At 39.6% G+C, this 22,532-nt stretch overlaps 2 protein-coding genes across 2 annotated transcripts in view; one reads left to right on the top strand and one right to left on the bottom strand.

Annotated features, from left to right (window-relative positions):
• ADCY4 (adenylate cyclase 4) overlaps positions 1 to 12,841 on the top strand; it is a 46,913-nt gene extending 34,072 nt beyond the window's left edge. The window contains exons 18-26 of the mRNA XM_063454827.1: positions 1,108 to 1,200; positions 5,966 to 6,144; positions 6,272 to 6,356; positions 7,144 to 7,302; positions 7,483 to 7,629; positions 7,803 to 7,910; positions 8,012 to 8,126; positions 9,609 to 9,733; positions 11,287 to 12,841. Coding sequence (XP_063310897.1) covers positions 1,108 to 1,200; positions 5,966 to 6,144; positions 6,272 to 6,356; positions 7,144 to 7,302; positions 7,483 to 7,629; positions 7,803 to 7,910; positions 8,012 to 8,126; positions 9,609 to 9,733; positions 11,287 to 11,439 — 1,164 coding nt within the window. The 3' untranslated portion in view covers positions 11,440 to 12,841. The remainder of the gene's footprint in view (positions 1 to 1,107; positions 1,201 to 5,965; positions 6,145 to 6,271; positions 6,357 to 7,143; positions 7,303 to 7,482; positions 7,630 to 7,802; positions 7,911 to 8,011; positions 8,127 to 9,608; positions 9,734 to 11,286) is intronic.
• Positions 1 to 22,532, bottom strand: part of SDR39U1 (short chain dehydrogenase/reductase family 39U member 1) — a 204,426-nt gene that overhangs the window by 77,773 nt on the left and 104,121 nt on the right. The gene's annotated exons all lie outside the window — the stretch shown is intronic.

Genomic DNA, 22,532 nt, shown 5'->3' with positions numbered 1-22,532 from the left:
ATCTATCCTGGCAACCTGCAGCTCTCAGCATTGCAAGGACAGGGGAGGATCCAGTGCCCGTACTTATGAGTGGTGGTGCCATACAATTGCATGTAATCCCCTAATCCTTGGATGTTAGAAATCGTATTTGTCTGGATAATCTTAATCCCAATACGCAGAACCCAAGTAACCAAATAACAGGATACCAGAAAACCCTATAACATATTACTGTACCTTAGATTGGCCAGATTTAACGTAAAAAAATAGAATAAACAGGACAGGCCGTGGTCCAGAGAAAGAGTTACATAGTGAGACAAACCAAGGTCAAGCATAATAGAAGTCAGAATAGTCAAGGTATAAGCCAATAACATAGTTGAAAAACCCACTCTCAGATTTACCTGGAATGGAAACCACTTCAGGGCACTGATCAAATGCCTAACCAAAGTTTAAATAGCCCTGAGAGGGCTCTAGTTCACTATTGGCGATCACATGCAGTTGGAACTTGCGTGCCTTATACGTGATGACGTAGGAATATCCTACTCTTAAGTGGAGCTCTTTAACCCCTTAAGGACCAATAGTGTGGCAACGCACAGAGGGTAAGCGCAATCTGAAACTGGTATAACCGTATTATGAGGCACTTGGTACCGATGCTGGTGCTATTTTCCTTTAAATCCATGGCAGTGTAAGGAGATTTTGTCTTCTACCACACCAAATAGCTGAAGGCCCCCTGCTGGTGGCCCTTTGCAGCCCTGATTTCGCCCCATATACCTGAATGGGCTGTAAGTCCCTGATGGTGGCCATCTTGGGTTATCTTGAAATTTCATTGGTAGGAACAGGTACATCAGACAGCTTTGCACAATAAATAAGTTTCTAGCAGCAATGTTTTGCCCAGTGCATTGGAGTGCCTATTCTAAAATTGAAAAATAAATTGTCGAGGTAATGTCATTCGTGTCATGTAATAAAAGTCCCTTTTTAGAAAAATAGCTTAAACTTGCTTTCAATATTTTTCTTATTGTCTTTCCAACTGTGTCTTATTACTCCTTGTTGTCTGTCCTATAAACCTCTTTGTTTATGCTGTATACTAATTTCTGATATGTTATTTTTTTATTTATTTTTTATTCACTTCAGTTTTTTATGCCATATGACTCCTGCTCGGATATACTGCTCAATTCATCACAGTCTTCTTCTTCTGCAGAACCTCAGTCTCTGTACAGTCTGCCGGTCAGTATCCATTAATATAATCTACCCAACATTTACCTACAGACCAAATGCATTACTTAAAGTTCATTGTCATGAAAAATGTCATAATTGTGAAAATAAGTGAATATTTTTCACAAAATCTGTCCTGATTTTGTCTGTGTGCATAGGAATGCACCTGAATGTCTATCGGATTTCAGCCTGTCCAGATACTACAAGACAACTGAAATCCAAATTTGGACGCTGAATATCCGGTATATTTGCTCACTGGCAGAGCGAGCAATAATACAATATCCAGTTCCAGATCTCCCTATAGAACTCACCTACATCCCAGCAGGTAGGGTTTTCAGTGAAATAGTGAGTGGGATGTGGTTTATATTTGTAGTAATAGAAAAGTGACCTGCCTCTGGTTTTCCCTATGTCCCTACCAGTTTAGTGATGGGTGTGGCCTAAATTATAAAGACGAAAGGGAATATATACTACTGGTTCACTGCCTCATGTTCTTCCCCATTGGCAGTATAAGGGGCTTACATTCCAATACTAAGGGGGAATGTCCAACTTGTATTTTACCATGTCTCTACCCGTTAATGGCAGTGGGTGGTTTCAATGTTAATTGGGTGAACCTGCCCAAAAATAAAAAAAAGTTAAAAAAGGTAATCAATCATTAGAGCACTTAAAAATAACACATTTCTCTAAAGTGCTTAAAACGTGCCTTAATCAAATCAAGTAGTGGATCACCTTTAAAATGATCTACTACTTTTATGTAATTTAAAATGTTTATTCAGTGTAAGCCATACAGTTATTTCTCACATTCACAAAGTGTAATATTAAAATGCAATATCAATTTCAATATGCATATAGCATCACAATTGGTGATACCAATCTTAATAGAGCCATTATTTAAAATGCATAAAATCAATGCGACCCAATTCTCCCAACTTCCATAAATTACCGAAACTTTAAAGAAACCCTATCGTTGGGAATATATGTTAAAATAAATGTTTTTCTGATTTGTGTATAAAGGGATACACAGGGATTGTAGATATCGGCTAACTGAATTAAAACTTGTGGGTTTTTATTTGATTTGTAGTGAATTATATTAGGTTGTTTGAAGTACCTTTTATACATTAATTGTGATTGTTTTTGGAACTACCTCCCCATGTGCCGCTAAACTTATGTGGGCATAGGGACTGTCTTTCATCGATCTTTAATAGATCTGTTACACCCTTAAGGCTGGCTGAGCTGTAGCTTTAATGGAGAAAAATAGAACTTCCCGAAGACAGCATAGTTAAACAATGGGCATCTGTTAAAATTAAAGGGACTCCCCTGACTCCTAAAGCACTTAAGCTTGCTGAAAAGCATTGTGTGAAGTTTATCCTTCTTTTTTTTTTTTTTTTATTTATTTATTTTGTGTGAAAAAAGTGCAGATTCCAATAGAAATTGGCGCTTTTAAAAATTATACTGGTTACACCCCCCTCCTGACTAAAAGCAGACAACCGGTCCTGTTACTTCCTGGTATGGTTAGCTTATTTGCACTGAACTCAAAAGGCAGCAATTGCGCAAAGCACCTGCCTTGCAAAGACGTCTCTTTGAACAGCATTAGGACGTCTGTGATTGGATAGCCACAGGAAGTCTGGGCGGGGTTAGAAGGGGAAAGTTTGCAAAGGCAGCAGACGAGATCTGCCGTTTTTTTAAGTTGATTATCGATATACCGACAATGAAAAAAGGCATAATGAAATGCATGCAAGTTTTCATTTGGGGGTATCTCTACTAAACAGCGTTTTTTATTTATTTTGTATTTGGGCAGTGGAATGTCCCTTTAAAACACAAAAAATTAAAAAATAATAATGTATGCAATATAAAAAAAAAATATATATTCTGGCATCCTAATGATTTCCAAGGACTTGCTAGAAGTGACTTTTTCAGTTTCCCTGCCTTTTTTGTCAAGTTATGTTTTTTTTCCTTGTTAAAGTTCCACAAGAGACACCCAGACCACTTCAGCTCATTGAAGTGGTCTGGGTGTAGTGTCCCAGGTCCCTTAATCCCGCAAAGCTAATGATTTAGCTTTGTGGGGTTACTCCACCTCTAGTGGCTGTCTACAAGACAGCCACTAGAGGGACTTCTGGGTCCTTAGGCGACTTTTGGTCACCTGACGCTGGACGTCCTCACTCATGAGGACAATCAGCGTCACCGGAATCCCCATAGGAAAGCAATGTTTAATGCATTCCTATGAGGAAATCCTAATAAGCGTACGGCCAAGGCGGACCTGAGCAGCGCTGAGGGATATCAGCGTTGGACCCAGGTAAGTCACAGAAGGGGTTTTTAACCCCTTTTGTACCGCGGGGATGGAGGTGGGCACTATAGGAAACTATAGTGCCAGGAAAACAAGTTTTTCCTTTTAAGCATAGGAAATATACTAAGACAAAGTATTGGTTTATCTTTTGACTGTGAAAATGTCAACACAGTCTATGTGCATATATTATCTTTATGAATTACTCATCAAAGGGGTGGAGTGGTGACAGAGCCATTAATAAAAATATATATATATATTTATTTTTTTTTTTTAAATAAATGTTACTATCCGTTATGTAATCTGTAGCCACTGTTTATTTTCTACATTTACAAAATTCTTTCAAGTGCTGTAAGTCTTGATAAAGAGTGACCTCTAGAGTCTAATTGGTGAATAGCACAAAAGAATAATATTTCTAAATGTAATCTCTGATCTCCCCAATTGCTTTACAATCATTTTCTTTCAAATAACACACAACTGTTTCTTATTCAAGCTTGGCAATACAATAATAGGTGATGGTACATAGGCTAGATTTAGTATTTATTTCATATGCTAATTTCCCATCTTGGCATTTTTATGTATTTTGTATTTTTATTTATATAATGAAGCTGCATCTTGGGTCACATGTTTCTATCTGATCTGACAGTTTCCTGCGAAATACATTCTTTCAAACGCATTATATGGAAATTGTGGATTGATACACTAACCTCACCATGTTTTAAATCTAAAAATGGTGACAACATTTGAATAGATGAAGCCAATCAATATATTTTGAATACGCTGTACCAAAGTTCTGATAATGTGCACCTATCAAACCCTGATAATTTGTAAAGCTAATCCAATTGTGGATATCCATCTTTCCCTGGCAGCACAGGCTGTTTAACTTGGGAGCTGGAAAACTAAACAAATGTTTGTATACACCAATACTTTTCTCCATTTATTGCTTCAATGCTGTGCTGTGAGTTAAACATTTGTATACTCTTTATCAGGTATATTCCCAGAACTGTGATCACTAATACTATTCTGCAGAAAGTCAGCAGATACAGAGTTGGATGCCGATTAAAACCAGAAGCCTGGATATATTTTATTTTAACCAGACTGCTATTTCCTGTGTTCCTTTCATTCATATGTATATGTGGTTATGTGGGATGGTAAACCAACATTTTGATTAAACCACAGCTTGCTTAATTTTGTTAAAAAAAATTTCAACAGAAGATTTTAAACCACAGTCTGCAAAACAGATATAAAAATGATTTTGAAATAATAGCATACTAGGGGGAAAGATGGGTGGAGGGCTCTTGGCAATGTTTCAGAGGTGAAATAATTCCAATCCTTCACGTTAAATGAAAACTTAATACCCTTCTATAACCTGATTCATTGGCGGAGATAGCAGTGGCACCACTTTTTATGCTCTCTTCCTGCCTCTATTTAATTCTCAGGAGGTAGGTGGAACATATGAGCCCACTAACAGCAGGATGTGTGGTTATTTAAAATGCCTAAAAGAAGTAGACCTTTGCTTGTCATGTCTCCATCACATATACATTTCTACAAATAGCTCCTCTAGTTTATGGGTGCCCCAAGGGTAGATCCACAGACGATGTAGAACTACAGCTCCCATGATGCTTTGCATGCCTTTAGAATGACAAAGCATCATGGAAGCTGTAGTTTTACAACATCTGGCAATCTACATTCAAGGCACTCCTGTTCTAGTTCATAGCAATTGGCAGCCTTTAATGAATTATAAAAAGAATGCCATTTTTTTTGTATCTTGACTGTAGCTACTGTCTGATGTGACAAAGGTTTTTCCTGAACTAAAATCACACTTTTGGTGTCATAAACTCCAATTTAGGCTATTACCTGGTGTTATTTAATGGAAGGAACCTGTGAGGCTGCACCTAGGTCTCCTGAACATAATCCCGGTTCTCCTTTCACATTTGCACATTTTGGTCAATGCAGGCTATATGAAGCCTTTGAAATAATTAGCAAGGCTGATCCCTGGTTGAATGCAGTGGTCCAGAAGGGAAAGGATGATAGCTTGCTGAAGTGCTATTGATGCAGAAATAATTTAACTTTTTTCATGACAGGGCTGTTGTCACATTACATGGGTTCCAGTACAACTTGTATATCTTGCCTGTCCCTTGTTTCCCCATTTTTCCCCTCAGCCTACACTTCCCACTTTAATGTATTTCCCTCACCTCTATTCTATTACCGGTTTCCTCCTTATCCCATACATTAGCAATACTCCTCTATTTTACATCATTCCCTTTAATTGGTTTATAGTGATAGGCCTCATTGCTGCACAAGTTACACTGCTGCAGCCAGTGCTGTAATGTTGCAGAGCATAGCTGCGTACTTTGTGTCCAAAGTGAATTAACATTGTTTGTCATTGTTATCTGCATCTGTATGTAATAATGACCTTGTTATGAATGTGACTGTCGGATAATACGGTGCTATATTGTATATTCCAAGTAACTAATCTTTGCTGTTTTCATTTTACAGTATTACATGTACTGTTGCATTCTGGGACTTCTGGCCTGCTCTGCCTTCCTTCTTATGAACTTTGAAGTCAAGCTGATACTTCTGATTATTGCTCTTGTGATCTACAACGTGATATTCCTGAACATACACAGCTGGGTGTCGGAGTGTTACATGGAATGGCTGAATCAGACAGATCCTAGGTATTGTTGAAGTACACCCATCTTGTGATACTTGTGACCCTTTTAAGGGATGTTTTCATTTGATAAGGAGGGTAGCACGAGAGGTCCTATATGTAATAATTTATTACATTTTCTTTTTCATCATTAGACCTGGAGTCCTCAAAGAGCCAAAGTTTATGGGCAGCATTGCGTTATTCATCTTCTTCTTCACCTTGCTGGCCCTAGCTAGGCAGGTAAGTGACAGACATCAGCTTCAAACTGAACTCCTAATAACATAAATGACCGGAATAAACAAATGGCACCCAATAATAATTGAATTATATAACTAATGTCAAGGCGAAAAATTATCTTGGTGGCAGCATAGGGGCCAATATTGGGTGTGAAAGAGCCATATCTGAAAGGATTTTAACAATCGCAGAATTTGACCAGCAATTCTAATTTATTAAACAGTTGGTGTTTTTTTTTCTCTGAAACACACACACAGGTCTGTTCTCTAAAGCAGGCTTCCCAAAACGCCAGCCCTCCAGATGTTGCTGAACTAAAACTCCCATGATTCTATGAATGAAATAGGCTGAGAATCATGAGAGTTGTAGTTCAGCAACATCTGGAGGGCTGGAGTTTGGAGAAGCCTGCTCTAAAGTGTGGATAATTGGTAATTAGTGCATTTGAAATTCTAGGCCAAAATAGAGAGAAATTGAAAAATATCATATTATATTTATATATATATTGGCTCTTTTGACCTAAAATTCACTTTACATTTCACTTTAAATTCCCAACAATCTACATTTAAGTAAATAACTCTTACAGTGCTCTGCATCATCCCAACAGCAGAGTATGAGGGACAATACCTGGTCCACATACCATGTGTCTACTTGATACATAAACACAAACTCCTATACATTGAATAGATAGCCAATACTATCCGAATAACTCACGACTAAGTGCCTATTGCTGCATATGTAAGAACAAAAAGGTCAATGTTGGATTAACTTGTAATTTTTATTTTAATCTATTTTGTAGAACGAATACTACTGCCGCTTAGACTTTTTATGGAAAAGAAAGTTTAAAATGGAACGAGAGAGAATTGAGACAATGGAAAATCTGAACCGTGTATTGCTAGAAAACGTACTGCCTGCTGACGTGGCTCAACAGTTTATTGGACAGAACCTTAGGAATGAGGTAAGTGGTTACTGTAGGAGGTGAATGTCTTATTAGATATGTTTGAGGTGCACGATTCCAAGCGCCTTCTGTAACCTGACTTGAAAGCGTGTTAGACAGCAAATACTTTTATATTTGACTGATATTCTTAATTATTATTTTTCTTCGGTGACGAATATCTAACACACTCTGTTCTTTCAGGATCTATATTACCAGTCGTACGAGTGTGTCTGTGTTATCTTTGCCTCCATTCCTGACTTTAAGGAATTCTATACTGAAAGCGATGAGAACCGTGAAGGCCTAGAGTGTCTACGGCTGCTGAATGAAATAATAGCAGATTTTGATGAGGTAAGCATTGGGTGAAGCGGTAATTGTTGACCAATAACATGTATAACTGTATTTCAATTTCTAGGAGGTTATAATGGTTCAAAATGGTTACATCGAATCATGAGCACTTGCAGCCCTATTTATGTGTCGGGAAAGTCACAGATTTTTCACATTATTTGATTTCCATTTGCCAGCTTCTTTCAAAACCCAAGTTCAGTAGTGTGGAAAAAATAAAGACCATCGGCAGTGCATATATGGCAGCCACAGGATTAAACGCCACATCAGGGCAAGAAAACCCACAGGTATTGTATATGTCTCTGTCCATATATCTGTCTTACTATTACAGTCCAAACTTAGCAGCACCTACTTCTAATTGCCACGGAATCCTCTTAATTGCTTACAGGATGGTGACCGAAATTACAGTCATATTGGTATCATGGTAGAGTTTGCAATGGCTCTGATTGGAAAGTTGGACGTGATCAATAAACACTCATTTAACAACTTCAAACTTCGTGTAGGTGAGTGACATTAAAATTGCTGCTGTGTTTTGTAAGGAGATCTAGTTGACGTCTTGCATAATGTAGTGGATGTATATCGTTCTAATAATCAAAATATTTTCTTAAGATATTCCATTGTGTTAAAGTATACCTATTACCCAAGTCAATGACCTCAGCAAGAGCAGATAGGAATCTAGTCTTCCACCCAGAGTATAAAAGGATTACTCCAACCAAAAACCAATGTTTTTTACATCAAGGTGTTTTTTACATCAAGGTTTGAGTAACCTTTCCTATCCTTCAAATAAATCAACTTCAAATAAATAAAGCTAAAACTCACCTCCATTCCAGCAAACTTATTTCCTTAGCTATAGTTTCCACAACTGACATTCTCCTCCTGGAAGGGCGGGGGGGTGGGTGGGCTTAAGGGAGAACCTGGGCAGTATGGACAGAGGGAACGTGCCACCATTTGTTGCCAGCCACAAGCCTACTGTGCGTGTTGACTTCCGTACGGACTTTAGCTAGCCTAATACTCTTGTTCTAGGCTAGATAATGCCGCTGCTGTAGTTGGAGTTACTCATCTGGCGGCAAAGGGGTTAAACGGTATACAGACTCCAGGCATCATGACCACTTAAAATCACTGAAGTGGTCATGGTACATGGAGTAACTCCTTAACCAAACTTGTAATGTCATTGCTACACTGCAGGTTGGAATTTATTGAATGATACAGTGGACATGTTTAATATAATTACAATTATGAGGCCATGTCTAACCTTAAAGGGACACTCCAGGCACCCAGACCACTTCTGCCCATTGGAGTGGTCTGGGTGCCAACTCCCACTAATCTTAACCCTGCAACTGTAATTATTGCAGTTTTTTATAAATTGCAATAATTACATTGCAAGGTTAACTCCACCTCTAGTGGCTGTCTACTAGACAGCCACTCTCTAGTGGCTGTCTACTAGACAGCCACTCTCTAGTGGCTGTCTACTAGACAGCCACTAGAGGGCACTTCCTTGTCCACAGCACAAGAGCTAGAGTGTTGCTGGACGTCCTCACGCTTTGTGAGGACCTCCAGTGTCTCTCTTTTCCCCATAGGAAAGCATTGAAATGTTTTTTCAATGCTTTCCTATGGGGAGCGCTAATGCGCAGCGCATTAGGTCTCCCGGCCGGTGGGCAGGATCAGTCTCGCCCACCGGCCGACGCAATCAGAGGGTGGATCGGCGCGGAGGAAGAAGCAGCGACGTGGGACATGTCGCTGCCTCTGGTAAGGTACTGAAGGGGTTCTCACCCCTTCAGCAACCGGGGATTGGGGGGTGGGAGGGAGAGGGGACCTGCAGTGCCAGGAAAACGGATTGTTTTCCTGGCACTGGAATTTCCCTTTAAGACTAAAAGAAAATTTGCCATTTGAATTGGAATTTTGTTATTGTCTGCTAAAAAAAAAATTCAAAATAATCTCTGTTAATTTAGGCATCCTTTTGTGTCGCTTCTCTCTCTTTCCCCAAGGTATTAATCACGGACCTGTTGTGGCTGGGGTTATAGGTGCACAGAAACCACAGTATGATATATGGGGTAACACTGTAAATGTTGCAAGTCGCATGGACAGCACTGGAGTGCTGGGTAAAATTCAGGTAACATCTGATGAGAAGATGTGTAAAATAATTTCTTCCAAGAATAGAATCGCTATTATTTTAAACATTGTTACACAGGAAATGCATACACATTTTAGGAAGACTTTTTTTTTTTTTTTTTTATTCAATATGCGTGCAATACATTATTTTTAAAAAAAATTGACAAAAACTGAAAAATTTTATTACTTCATCATACTGCACAGATACTTTTAATCAATACAAGAGCTGCTGTCTTAAATCTTTTGGCAGATAAATCATTATTTAGAACCCCATTGGTCCAATTGCCATAGTGTAGTCCAAAAAAATACTACTCTGGAGAAAAATCTGTTGGAGAATTAATGTGCTAAGATGATTTACTTTTAAAATTGCCGGCACATTTTAGAGGTAAGTAGAAATGTGGATTTCTGGAGCGAATTATTTGGTTTTTGTACCTGGTGATACAGAGAAAGATTTACACTAAAATCAAATAATTCTCATGTATCCTTATGATCTTCTAAAAAAAAAATAAAAAAAATTCTGTTGATTATTCCATGAGTTAGATAACAAGCAAAAGGCCAACTTCTGCTCATACCACAAAATAATTACTTTTTCATGTTGTTACATGTTAATTATGACCGATATGTAGTATGGGGAAGTGCACTTACTAATCAGCTGCAGGCAGCTCTTTAAATATGGCCCAGTGCTGTTCAAGGTTGATCTTATCACCCAAAATATTAATTTGAAATAAAAATCATCTTTGATTCAGAAAATCCCCAGACACAGAGACACTGATATCTGTTCAGGGATTTCCACTGCTCTATATTGTGGCTGAGCTGTCTCAGGTCTCCTCTTAACCAGCTGCAAAAAAAAGGTACAGTGTGTATTTGAAGTGCTGCACATAAATGCATGTCATTTCTTCCATGAGAAAGCATGAGAAGCTGCTTCCCCAAAATCAGTACAATTACAATTGACCGTAGTAGTGAATGATGGCACTACTCAAAATGCGTAATCAGCTTTCCATTCATTTACTATAGCAAAATGGATGCTTTTTAAAAAGTGTACAATCCATTTTTTTTTTTAAATTCATTACATTATATGAAATGTCAGTGGTTGTGTTTGTCATGTCTATTTAAAATTCAAATTCTGGGCCTATATTTCAGCCTAGACCTTAGACAGCAGAGACAGTTATTTATTATTTTTTTTTTTTTATTGGAATTTAAGTAAATGGAGAACAGATACTGGAGCCTCAGAGGCCCAACAATAAGCTGCCCTGCAAAATAATTAAATAAAACCAGTCATGGACTTGATCATTTTGATAATTATATAGTATATCTTTTGATTAGGCAATGGACCTAGTTGCTGTAGTAGTTTAGTCTGTCTGTATGGATATCTTGGAAGGTGGGATTAAAATGACATTCCAAAAATTGTATATGGTCTGTCAAACTGTTCCTGATCATTTTGTATTTTTAGAATGTGGCAAGATTCTACTCAGAGATTATTATTAATTTCATTCAAGAGCTTTACAGTACAGAATGCACAAATTACAAGGAGCATGTCTTTTTTACTTTCCACAGGTCACTGAAGAAACCAGCAAAGTTCTACAGAAACTGGGATACACCTGTGAACGGCGAGGAGTCATAAAGGTCAAAGGAAAAGGTCAACTCTGTACCTATTTTGTTTCTACGGACATGGCACGTTCGAGTTCCCAAGGCAATGTTTTGAACTAGATCTCCGTATTCTCAATTTAAAAAGAGAGGCTTTCTTAGGACCATACTGCCAAACTGATGATAGAAAAATGAGGAGGATGGTGGTGATTTAGTATGTAAGGCAGAAAACACCCTTCTGATAACTGGATTGCCTGCTATCTATCGAAGTCCTCTATAGTCTGGCAGTTCCAGGCATTTGCATGAAGGATTGAGAAGACCATACTTAGTTGCTGTATGGAAAGAGGAATGTTTTGTGCTGATTTGTGGCTGGCCCGCAAGGTAGAAACTGGGTAAATCCAGGCATACCATTAAAAGGATAACATGGCCATTTTATTATTCTTGACCAGTAGATCTATGCTTTTAAGTGGTAGCCATAGAAGTGATATGTTGGTGGGCCGGATCCTATCAAAACAGTAATATGAACAATGGGATGCACAGGCAAACTGGAGGCTATTGCAAATGCTCTAGTGGGCAACATCGGAGCCACAACACTCCTGATGGATAGTGCTGTTGTAAAGGAACAAAGAAGACTGCATCGGGGTATGACACATCTACCAGATGCACAGAGAAGAATGTCGTCATAAAGCACAAAGAGAAGCACGAATTCTGCTTTTCCAGCTTACATTCTATCCATGAGGTCTGTAAACTAGCAGAGGTCAAACTCAGTGACTGTTTGGGATAGTACAGTATGGTAGTATCACTTCCAATTGGCAGTCATGCAATGTCACAAAGTATCAGCAAGTTGCTGAAATAAAGTATCCAATATCCAGAGGCAAAGTGATGGGTTCTGCAATGACAGCTAAGCTCAGCAGTGCATATTGTGTTTATATCCTGGGCTACAATGTAACGTGCAGCTTTAACAAAAAAAAAACATCTGATTTTCCAAAAGAGGAAGTGAGCAAGCCATGACTGGCCCCACACGTCATTTACAGAAAAGGAAGGTGTAATCTATATACAAAGCAGCTCTCATCACTTGACATTGTAATATATATTTATATATACACATCCATGCCGCGCCCATTGTATTTATTCATCACAATAAACTCTTATTATTAAACAATTGTGTTTCTACATACAAGGAACTTTGAAGTAAAAAAAAATGGCAATTTCCCTTTGGTTATTCTCATTGTATCGTAATGATTATACTTGGCCTTCCAACACTTAACTTCATTTATATTCTTCTTTTTAAATAATATCTTTATTATTATTATGTTTGAGCTGGATCTCGGGATCCAGGTACTGCCATTTTTTGTTCTCCACGGTCCATAATTTCTGCAGTGTTCCTTTTGTTTTGAATGATGGATTGCAAATGAAGTTGGCACTTGCAATAGAACTTAAGCTCCACCCATTGCCAAAGACCATGCTCTTAATAAAGGATTTCCTACGTTATCTTTCTTGGGTATAAAGTAATGCTAGTGTGATCTCGAGGGACAAATGGATCAAATAAAGTTTTAACTACTTGACAATCATTTTGGCAGATTTTTTGATGGTACTGGTAGGTCACTTGTTAAACATAAATAAATTTTAAAAAGTGCCATGCTTGTCTGGTTTACCGCTAACCATTTTCTTCTCCTCCCATTGATTTCAGTGGATTGAAGCCCTACTCACTTGGTGTTTCACACATTCATTTTATTAAAAGTGGCTTGGGGTGTTAAATTCCTGAATGTCCAAAATACCCCTGAAGGCAGATAGGAGTCTGGAGAAAAAGAACGAAAGAGTGACACATTAAAGCACACAATTGCAATCAAAATTATTCAGCCCCCTCGTTTAAAAATCAGTTTATTGTCAAAATTGAAAGAGCTTCATTTTTTTACAATGAACAAATTAAACAAAAGCAACTAACTAAAGTTAATGGAAAAAGAAAAGTCCTGCCCTCACTCCCATCACTCCTGGGTGGCAGCAACGACCTCAGTACACATCAGCTGCAATAGATATAGTAGAAACCAAAGGAAAACAAGTTACCTGCGCTCTCTCCTTAATCCCTATGTATATTTAAACAAATGGAGGTCATTTAGTTACTCCATTTACAATGCTTTCCTATGGACGCTGGCGTCTTCTCACTGTGATTTTCACAGTGAGAAGCACGCAAGCGCCTCTAGTGACTGTCAATGAGACAGCCACTAGAGGCTCTGGAGGCTGGATTAACCCTCAGTATAAACATAGCAGTTTCTCTGAAACTGCTATGTTTATTAAAAAAAGGGTTAATCCTAGAGGGACCAGGCACCCAGACCACTTCATTAAGCTGAAGTGGTCTGGGTGCCTAGAGTGGTCCTTTAACCCCTTAAGGACCAAACTTCTGGAATAAAAAGGAATCATGACATGTCATACATGTCATGTGTCCTTAAGGGGTTAAACAAATGGAGGTAATTTAGTTACTCCAATGGCCACTGGAGGGAATGCCCGCTTGCCAACATCAAGGCAGGGCCCCTTAGACGGGACCTACTCTGACCATTCACCTTGCTTCCTTGAGCTTCTGGCTAACTAAAGTTGCCTATTGTTTGAGATTTTTATTTTTTTACACTTACCCCCATTTCTTTATTTACCCCAGTAAATGCTCCAAAAATATTGCCTAGATTTGGGGAAGAAAGAATTATCATAGTAACCAAAACCATGACGGCGCCACTTTAAAAACTACTTTTTCACAATTAAATAGTTTTCTTAAGGCACCACAATTGGCCATAGTGTTTCATCATCACTTAATTACAGATTTACAATCTAAGAGCTCTAATGCCACAAACATAACTTATATTTTTTGTTTTGATGTGCTTTGTTAGAGAGGAACTTTCACTTCTGCAATTGTATCTTTTTTTCATTTATTTGTTTTCTTTCTTTTTATTTTAACTTCCATACTTTGCTGGCAATGTTTGTAAATTAGTTTAACTCTTGCAGTGCTGCATGCAAGCCTACATACAGAATTTCTCATTATGTGCACCTGAGGAATTGATACAATGATAGCACCATGTAGAAGTGCAGCAGAGAGAAGTCCTTTTTTTTTTTTTTTTTTTTTTTTTTTTTTTGTAAATTACCTACATTGCTCAATTCACCCCAGTTAACATTTAATTGGATGAAGCAACTTGTCTGGAAATGAAAGTTCCTTTTTAATTACATTGTTTTCCTCTAACTCGTCTTTTAAGCTGCATTTTTCAGAGGTCAGCAAAGCCTTTGATTGTTTGTTGTAGTGGCAGCGATGACAGTGTGCACCTGTTTCACCCACAGGAATAATTATAATTAGTTTGCGGGGGAAAAGCATGGGCTTATGGTTTATGTATAGCAACAATGCCAAGATGCTTCATTCAAGGATAGATAACATTGTTTCACAGCACGGATTGTCTGGAATTCACCAAGGAATAGCAACATTTTAGTATCGGAAAAGTTGTGCAATTTCTTATGAATATCTTACATTTTAACGTTTACTGAATAAATGTGAACATTGTCAGGACTCCCAAAACCTTCTCTGTGTATGCTTGACATTAAAATATAGAGCATTTGTTAAAGGACCACTATAGGCACCCAGACCACTTCAGCTCAATGGGTCTGGGTGCCAGGTCCATCTGGGTGCCAGGTCCACTAGAGCCGCTTCCGCGCTTCTCACAGTGAGAAGACACCAGCGTCCATAGGAAAGCATTTAAAATGCTTTCCTACGGACTGACTGCGCGTGACTCCTGCGGCGCATGCACATTCAGCGGAAGAGGGAGGAGAGTCCCCAGCGCCGAGGGAGCCCGGCGCTGGAGAAAGGTAAGCCTTTAACCCCGTCCTCCCCCTAGAGCCTGGCGGGAGGGGGGCCATGAGGGTGGGGGGACCTATTAACACTATAATGTCAGGAAAACAAGTTTGTTTTCCTGGCACTATAGTGGTCCTTTAAAACCAACAACCAGCAGAAATTGCGGCTAAAAATACCAAGTTTCAGCCCACCCCTGTATTTACTGTCTGTCCGCTCCTCACTTGTGTTCACTGACACAGACAACCACTTAAATGGGTCATTTAAGCACCATAACCACTACAGCTGCTGTAGAGGTTATGTTGACAGGAATTCGCTGGTGCCATCCAATGGGAAAGAGTGCAACCATTTCTGAAAGGTTTTACCTAGGTCATCCAAATGCCCACAGTTCTAATCTTCTGAATATCACTAAAATGGACGTTCTCATTCTGCTTTAGCTATAGAAATTTTGTGCAACTTTTCCCATCCGTTAATATGAGCAAGTAGAATTGTTTGAGAGTTTGTAGTCGTTAAAGGGACACTATAGTCACCTACAGTCAACTACAGCTTAATGTATTTTTTCTAGTGTGAATATTCATTCCCTGCAGCCTTTTTGCTTTAAACTCTGCCTTTTCAGAGAAAATGCAGTATTTACATTGCCCCCTAGGGACAATAGGAGATGCTGATTGGCCAAACCGGCGGCCCCGCCACGCCTTCTTGATGATTTCAGCCAATCCAATGCTTTTCTTATGAGAAAGCATTGGATTGGCTGAGATTGTTGGTCAAAGAGGCTGTTCGGAAGGCGGGACCTGCGCGGCAGTGAAAATAAGGTGAGTTTTTTTTTATTACCTTTTAAGAAGCGTAAGGGGGAGGGAGGGGAGGCAAGCCATCTAAATGATTGCTTTAACACCATAGGATCATAAATACACATTTGTGTTTCTGACCCTATAGTGTTCCTTGAACTTGTCTTTTCCATTTTACACCAAGCTGAATTAAGTTGAGTGAGTTGTTCTATCAGTATAGTGTAAAATTAGCATTTTTCAACTCCTATTGAGCTTTACGAGAGCCATTAAATCTTTTTGGCATTTGCTAATTACAAGTCGTTAAAAGTTAGGATTTGTAGCATGCAAACAGCCGGTAACAGTGCCAGCTATTTTAACGAATACCGATTGACCAGAAAGTCATTTGGATAAGCATGGAAACAAGTGCTATGTTGCTGCTTGGAGGTTACGTTGCTGTCAGCATTCAAAGGGCTATCAGTCTGCACGACTAAAAGATAGGAACCACTCTGAAAGCAAACTATATTAGAAATGTTAAAGCATCGCTCTGAAACAACACTCAAAGTACTGCTGTAGTGGATTTGGTGCCACAAGTGCCCTGGATTTATACCATGGTAAAAAATCAAAATTTTTTAGTACAGTTTAACAAACTACCTTGGTCCTACAGGAGGAGCTTAATGTGCTTGGTATGTTCCTTTAATTCATTGAGTGCATTGTTAATAGCTGTTGCTAAAGTATTTGTAAACCTTGAAGATATGGTGTATATTACAAAGTACATTAACCCCTGGGCAATACATTAATTATGTACATCCTGCCAGGTATCGAGTGGATTGCAAGCGGTGTTGTTGGCTAAAGTAAATCATACCATTCAAGGTAAGCGATCATCCGTTTCCATCAATATATATTAGTGTGTACAAAAATAGGCATAGATTTAATTAGTAAGGATTGAAAATAAGTAAATGCTAGTTGTATGTCCCTAACAATTTATTTTCCAGCAAATTATATTATTGTTCAATTGGCTGCAACAGTCTAAATATAAATATTTGTGGGAAGAGAATAATCAGTTTAAAAATAAAGTAATAAATGGCCGGGATTTATCCACTGAACCAGACTATGTGAAGAAATTACCAAAAATGGGAAAATAACTTTAGTAGGACATTTTTTCTGAATTGACTATTTTGGCCTAAAACTTGCAAATACCTCATCTTTCAGCGCGCACACAGCATCGTGAACCAGAACATTATGGGAGAAGATGGCTCCTCAATTGATTGGTGACCACACTATCTGTGGGTGTCCAACACACAGAGACTGCTGTGCATGATTAAGGCCTCATGGACAAAACATGTTTTAGTTTAATAAAACTTCTAATTTTTCCACTACTCTGTGCTGCTTGTGGACCTTATAGTATTGGTTTGGGGGTTTTGTAGACCTATACTACAGGGCTCCTCTGTACTTCTCTTGTGTGAAGAGCACTACTTTGAAATTGAATTTGTTGAGGCTGTACCTTTACCCATTGCATATTAACATATTATAGAAAACACTCTCGGCACCATAACCACTTAATCTCAATTAAGTGGGTATAGTTCATGGGGTCCCATGGCGCTGTCTTTCCTTCTTGTGTTAAATCATGTTGAAGGAGTGTATTTCTGCACCCATCTACATTGCTCTGCTAATTCTAGACCATAAGCTTTAGCAGCGAAGGTGCGGCAGTGATGAGCTGAGTGTCATTTGACCTGGTAGCCCATCACTGCTCGAGTTAATGTTTCTGCTTTAGCAGTGTAAAAGAGAGGTGGAAGACCGATATCAGAAGAAAATACTTCTGTGATATACTATTTGAAAACCATTTAACACAGACCTGCACAACTTGACAGTAGGAAGGAGCCCAAATTAAAATAGGCTAAATTTTTTAGGGCTGCAGATGGGTTTTTAGTGCCTCACTTGCCGAGTAAAGGTATAAAATTACAAATAGTAAAAACACACTTTTTCTCTCTCTTCTCTCTGTCTGCCCAATTTTCTTAATACTTGCATTAGTCTCTTATATCTAGAATAGTGTTATGCCTATCCCACACATGCAGCTGGAAGGCTATTCCATGCATCCATTACCCTCTCAGTAAAGTAATACTTCCTGATATTATTTTTAAACCTTTGCCCCTCTAATTTAAGACTATGTCCTCTTGTTGTGGTTTTCCTTCTTTTAAATCTACTCTCCTCCTTTACTGTATTGATTCCCTTTATGTATTTAAATGTTTCTATCATATCCCCCCCTGTCTCGTCTTCCTCCAAGCTATGCATGTTAAGATCCTTTAACCGTTCCTGGTAAATTTTACCCTGTAATCCAAGAACCTGTATTAATATTCTTCTGGATATAAAAAGGCCACAGCACCTGACCAGTCCCCCACTGAAAAGGGTACATAAGGTGGCCCTAATTGCAGGAGCCATCCAAAGGCCCTCCTTAGTGTATGGGCCGCATGTTGTGCAGATCTAGCTCAACACAAGAAGGAAAGATGGTGCTAGAGGCCTCCATTCTCACTTCATTGAGACAAAGTGGTCATGGTACCTAGAGCGTTCATTTACCATTAGGTCTGTGCTAGGGTGAGAAACTCGGCAACCAAAACCTGTTAATGGGCAAAGGAAAGGAGAAGGAAGGCTGCACTACTCTTTTGTTTCCCCACCACTAGGCACCAGGAAGGGAAGACAATGGATTTTCTCTCTTTTGACTGTTGAGCCCATGGTAGGTAACCAGAGCCCCATGAACCCCATCAAAAACTCCAACACCTACCAGCCGCGAGAGGTGCTTCCTCTGCAACAACAGAGTTTAACTCAGTTATGTAATGTTTGATGTCCAGGAGGACGAGCGTATTTAAATACAGCTCATGGGGAAACATTGGATTTAAAGGGACTTTCCAGTGCCAGGAAAACGGTTTCACCGCAGGTCCCCTCTCCCTCCCACCCCCCTTCCCATGTTGCTGAAGGGCTTACAACCACTTCAGTGACTTACCTGTATCAATGAGGGACATTGGCGCTGGGTCAGGGTACGCCCACGCTCCTCCCCTGCTGACATCATTCGGCGGCGGAGACCTATTGAGCATGCGCGGTCGGCAGCGGGGGAGACCTAATGCGCATTAGACCTCCCCATAGGAAAGCATTGAATAATGCTTTCCTATGGGGATTTCAGCGACGCTGGAGATCCTCACATAGCGTGAGGATGTCCAGTGACGTTATGACACACTTTTCGTGTTCTATGAACACGGAAGTTCCTCTAGTGGCTGTCTGATAGACAGCCACTAGAGGAGGACTTAACCCTTCAAGGTAAATATTGCAGTTTATGAAAACTGCAATAATTACACTTGCCGGGTTAAGGGTAGTGGGAGTTGGCACCCAGACCACTCCAATGGGCAGAAGTGGTCTGGGTGCCTGGAGTGTCCCTTTAATGCTTCGAGATAAGGAGTGTTTGACTGGATGCACGTGTGAATCTTGTTCCCAGTATTCCTGGATGAGAAGCATTGGATCGGACAAGAAACCAGAAATCAAAACCTCCATTATGACATTGCGGGAGGTGAAGCGGACGGCAGCACCAAGTGAACCTCTATGCTGGAAGAAAGGTAAGTAAAATTACTTTTTTCCCCACTAGGAAACCTTTTTTCCCCACTTTTGAAAACTGGAAAACAGTTCACTAGCTGTGACTGCAGTCAAGACCATTTAAAATCTGCGAATAAAGGATGAGGACTTTTTTCCACGATACGTTACAACTGTCCTGGACCCGACAGAACATTCCCGATATGGGAATCCCATCAAGCCCTTTTTGGAATTTTTCCCCAAAACTCCCCATAGTGCAGTATACACTGACAGGGTAATTTTTTTCTTCTCATGTGAAAGCATTTCAGGAGAGCTCAGCCCACAGGCTTTAACAGCTCATGTGTACCAGGCTGACCTACCACTCTACATGAGGCCACAAACAATCCCATTCCATATAATAGTAGAACTGTAATAGGAATGTTGCAATAAATAAATAAATACGGTTAAACATTCAACTGGAGACTGAATGAATCCCTCCTGACTGACCCTGTCACAGACCAAGAGGTCCGCACACAAATCAGGCAATTTTTCTCAGATAGTGACACAGATGATACCACCCCAATGCTTCAATGGGAGGCCCATAAATGCTCCCTGTCACGGCAAGGGTGTATCATTTATTGCTTCACCCTTGGAATATTATCTTTTAATGTAATTTGTGTAGTAAATGGCACAGGTTGCAGAGATGTTATTGCTGAGGTAAACAGGGGTTACATCTTTTGAAGCTGGGACCCCCCACAGAGGTCAGTTGAAGGCTCCCAGACTTGGTGTGATCTTCCCTGGGTGAAGGGGGATTATTATTACGCTGCCTGTGTTTTCTTATTTTCTTTCCTGACTACCAGCGGATATACCGTGATTATACTGCTATTCCGCTACAGTGAGTAATTAGGACTTCTGTATTTTATCCTTTTTGTTTTTATCTGTTGTTGGTATAAATAACTTGTTTATCATATATTGTTATATGCACTGTGACTATTCTTTGTTCATAATAAACATTCATTTATTAAGTTCTGCCTTTGTCTGGTTAAGAATCACGTTACCTGAAGAGACTAGTTAGTACTTTTTACAATTCCTTAAATATTGTACTAAGTAATACTTGGTGGGATAGTAATAGTTATATTATTATGTTTAAGTGTGGGTGGTGTTAAAAATAGGGATTTTGTCATTATTTCCTGTCTAGTGAAGACAAATAGTGTACTTTAACCCTTTCACCATCACAACTACGTCACGCACACTCTTGGAGTAGGGTGCGTTCGTGACACTCCCTGCAAGGTTTTCTCATATCCAAAAGCTCGGCAGTTAAAAAGGAACGGGCAGCACACTTCCACTACTTACTAAAAAAAAGAAATACAAGACTTGAGGCAACACACAAACGGGCGGAACGCTTAACTGACTGGCACAAACTGACTGTTCTACGAAGGGATCTCGCTGTCCTCATGAACCATTCTTACCAAAGAGCTTTCATTCGCGGTCCCTCTTGTACAAAACCCTGCAAGTCCTTCACACTATCATCCCATCTATTGATGAGCGCTGCTGGAGATGTGGGAGAGAGGTGGGCACCCTCCTACACCTGTAGTGGAGCTGTACCCGGATACGTCCATTCTGGAAAAAGATCTATAACATTATTCAAAAATTCACCCCTCTTTGGCCCAGCACCACTGCTGCTCCACCACACCAAAATCCAGACTTCAGTCTATAAAAAGTCATTGACAATTAGAATTCTTAACGTAACTAAGAGTCTGATCCCCCTCTTTTGGAAACAGGAGAGAGCCCCACCCCTTACCCTCTGGTTCTAAATGATGGAGAAGCTACGCTCCATGGATGACCTCACCTACCAATCGAGTGGCAGATCACAGACGTACTATGATATCTGGACTCACTGGCTTCTCACTATGGAGTCCGCTGACTTGCAAGCACTCATACAATGGACCCTGAGTTACATTTGTGAGCAGAAGCATGACAGGCCAATATGGGGGGTCGGTGGGGAACAGGGACCACCACCTTAAACTCCTCCCCCTTTCCTCCCCCACTCGTTATCCCCCTCTCCATCGTTCATAACATGCCTTCTCTAAGGCAGCCCGATACTACCCGCCTCTCTTCTCACTCCCCCTTTTACCCAATCAAGAAGGAATCAGGATACGTACCCGATAGAGGGGGAACCCCAGGACACAATGCCTTAAATACACTGCATACCACCAGTACAGAACGAGAAAAGGTTAGATGCATTGTACAGCGCTACGGAATCTGATGGCGCTATATAAATAATAAATTAATATTAATAATAAATACAGAGTATATGTCAGGCTGGGCATTACTGCATCTAACTTAGTTCCATTTGTTACTTTGCTTTCTGTTTGAGGCCCGGGAGCCATACTGTTATGCACCAAATCATAGACCTGCGAGTCTACTATATATTGAATCATCACGTTTACCACCAAACTTTTTACTCGAGACCTGCGCGTCTCATTGTATTGTTGCAAGACTTCCCTGCATACTTGCTGTTACCAAATGAGAAATCCCAATAAAAAACTATATTTACAAAAAGATAAAAAATACAGTTAAAAAGCTAAGCAACTGGACATATTGCTTCACAAATAAATGAATATACACATCACTCATTTCTAAATGACAGTTAAGGGATGCCACGCATTATGTGGCATTTCCAGTGGAAATGTTAACATAAATATTGATTTTATTTTATTTAGTCCGGTTTGCTAATATTTTGCTGATATATACTTCCTGGGTGTAAATAAATAAGTATATATTGTAGAGCGAGGAGATAGTTATCACACAGGCTGTTATTCTAGTCATAATATATATATAATTCGGATTGGAAAGGGTTTACAGCCTGTATAATAGCAATAAAATTATGACTAAAATTCTGATAGGAAGAAGTTAACAACCTGTGTGATAACTATCTCCTCTACAGTTTTCTACATTTAGCCCGGGACTTTCCCTGCCCCGCCCACTCTAACCGATCCCGCTTTCCTATTGGTTCACTTGGCCTCCTGTCTGTACGTGATTGGTTGTTTCTGCCTGCCAGCCAGCCACTCCTATCCCTGCAC

Source organism: Pelobates fuscus, chromosome 5 (genome assembly GCF_036172605.1).
Source record: "Pelobates fuscus isolate aPelFus1 chromosome 5, aPelFus1.pri, whole genome shotgun sequence".
Classification (NCBI taxonomy): Eukaryota; Metazoa; Chordata; class Amphibia; order Anura; family Pelobatidae; genus Pelobates; species Pelobates fuscus.
The sequence above is the reverse complement of the archived record's forward strand: the minus strand, read 5'-3'. Positions and strand labels throughout refer to the sequence as shown.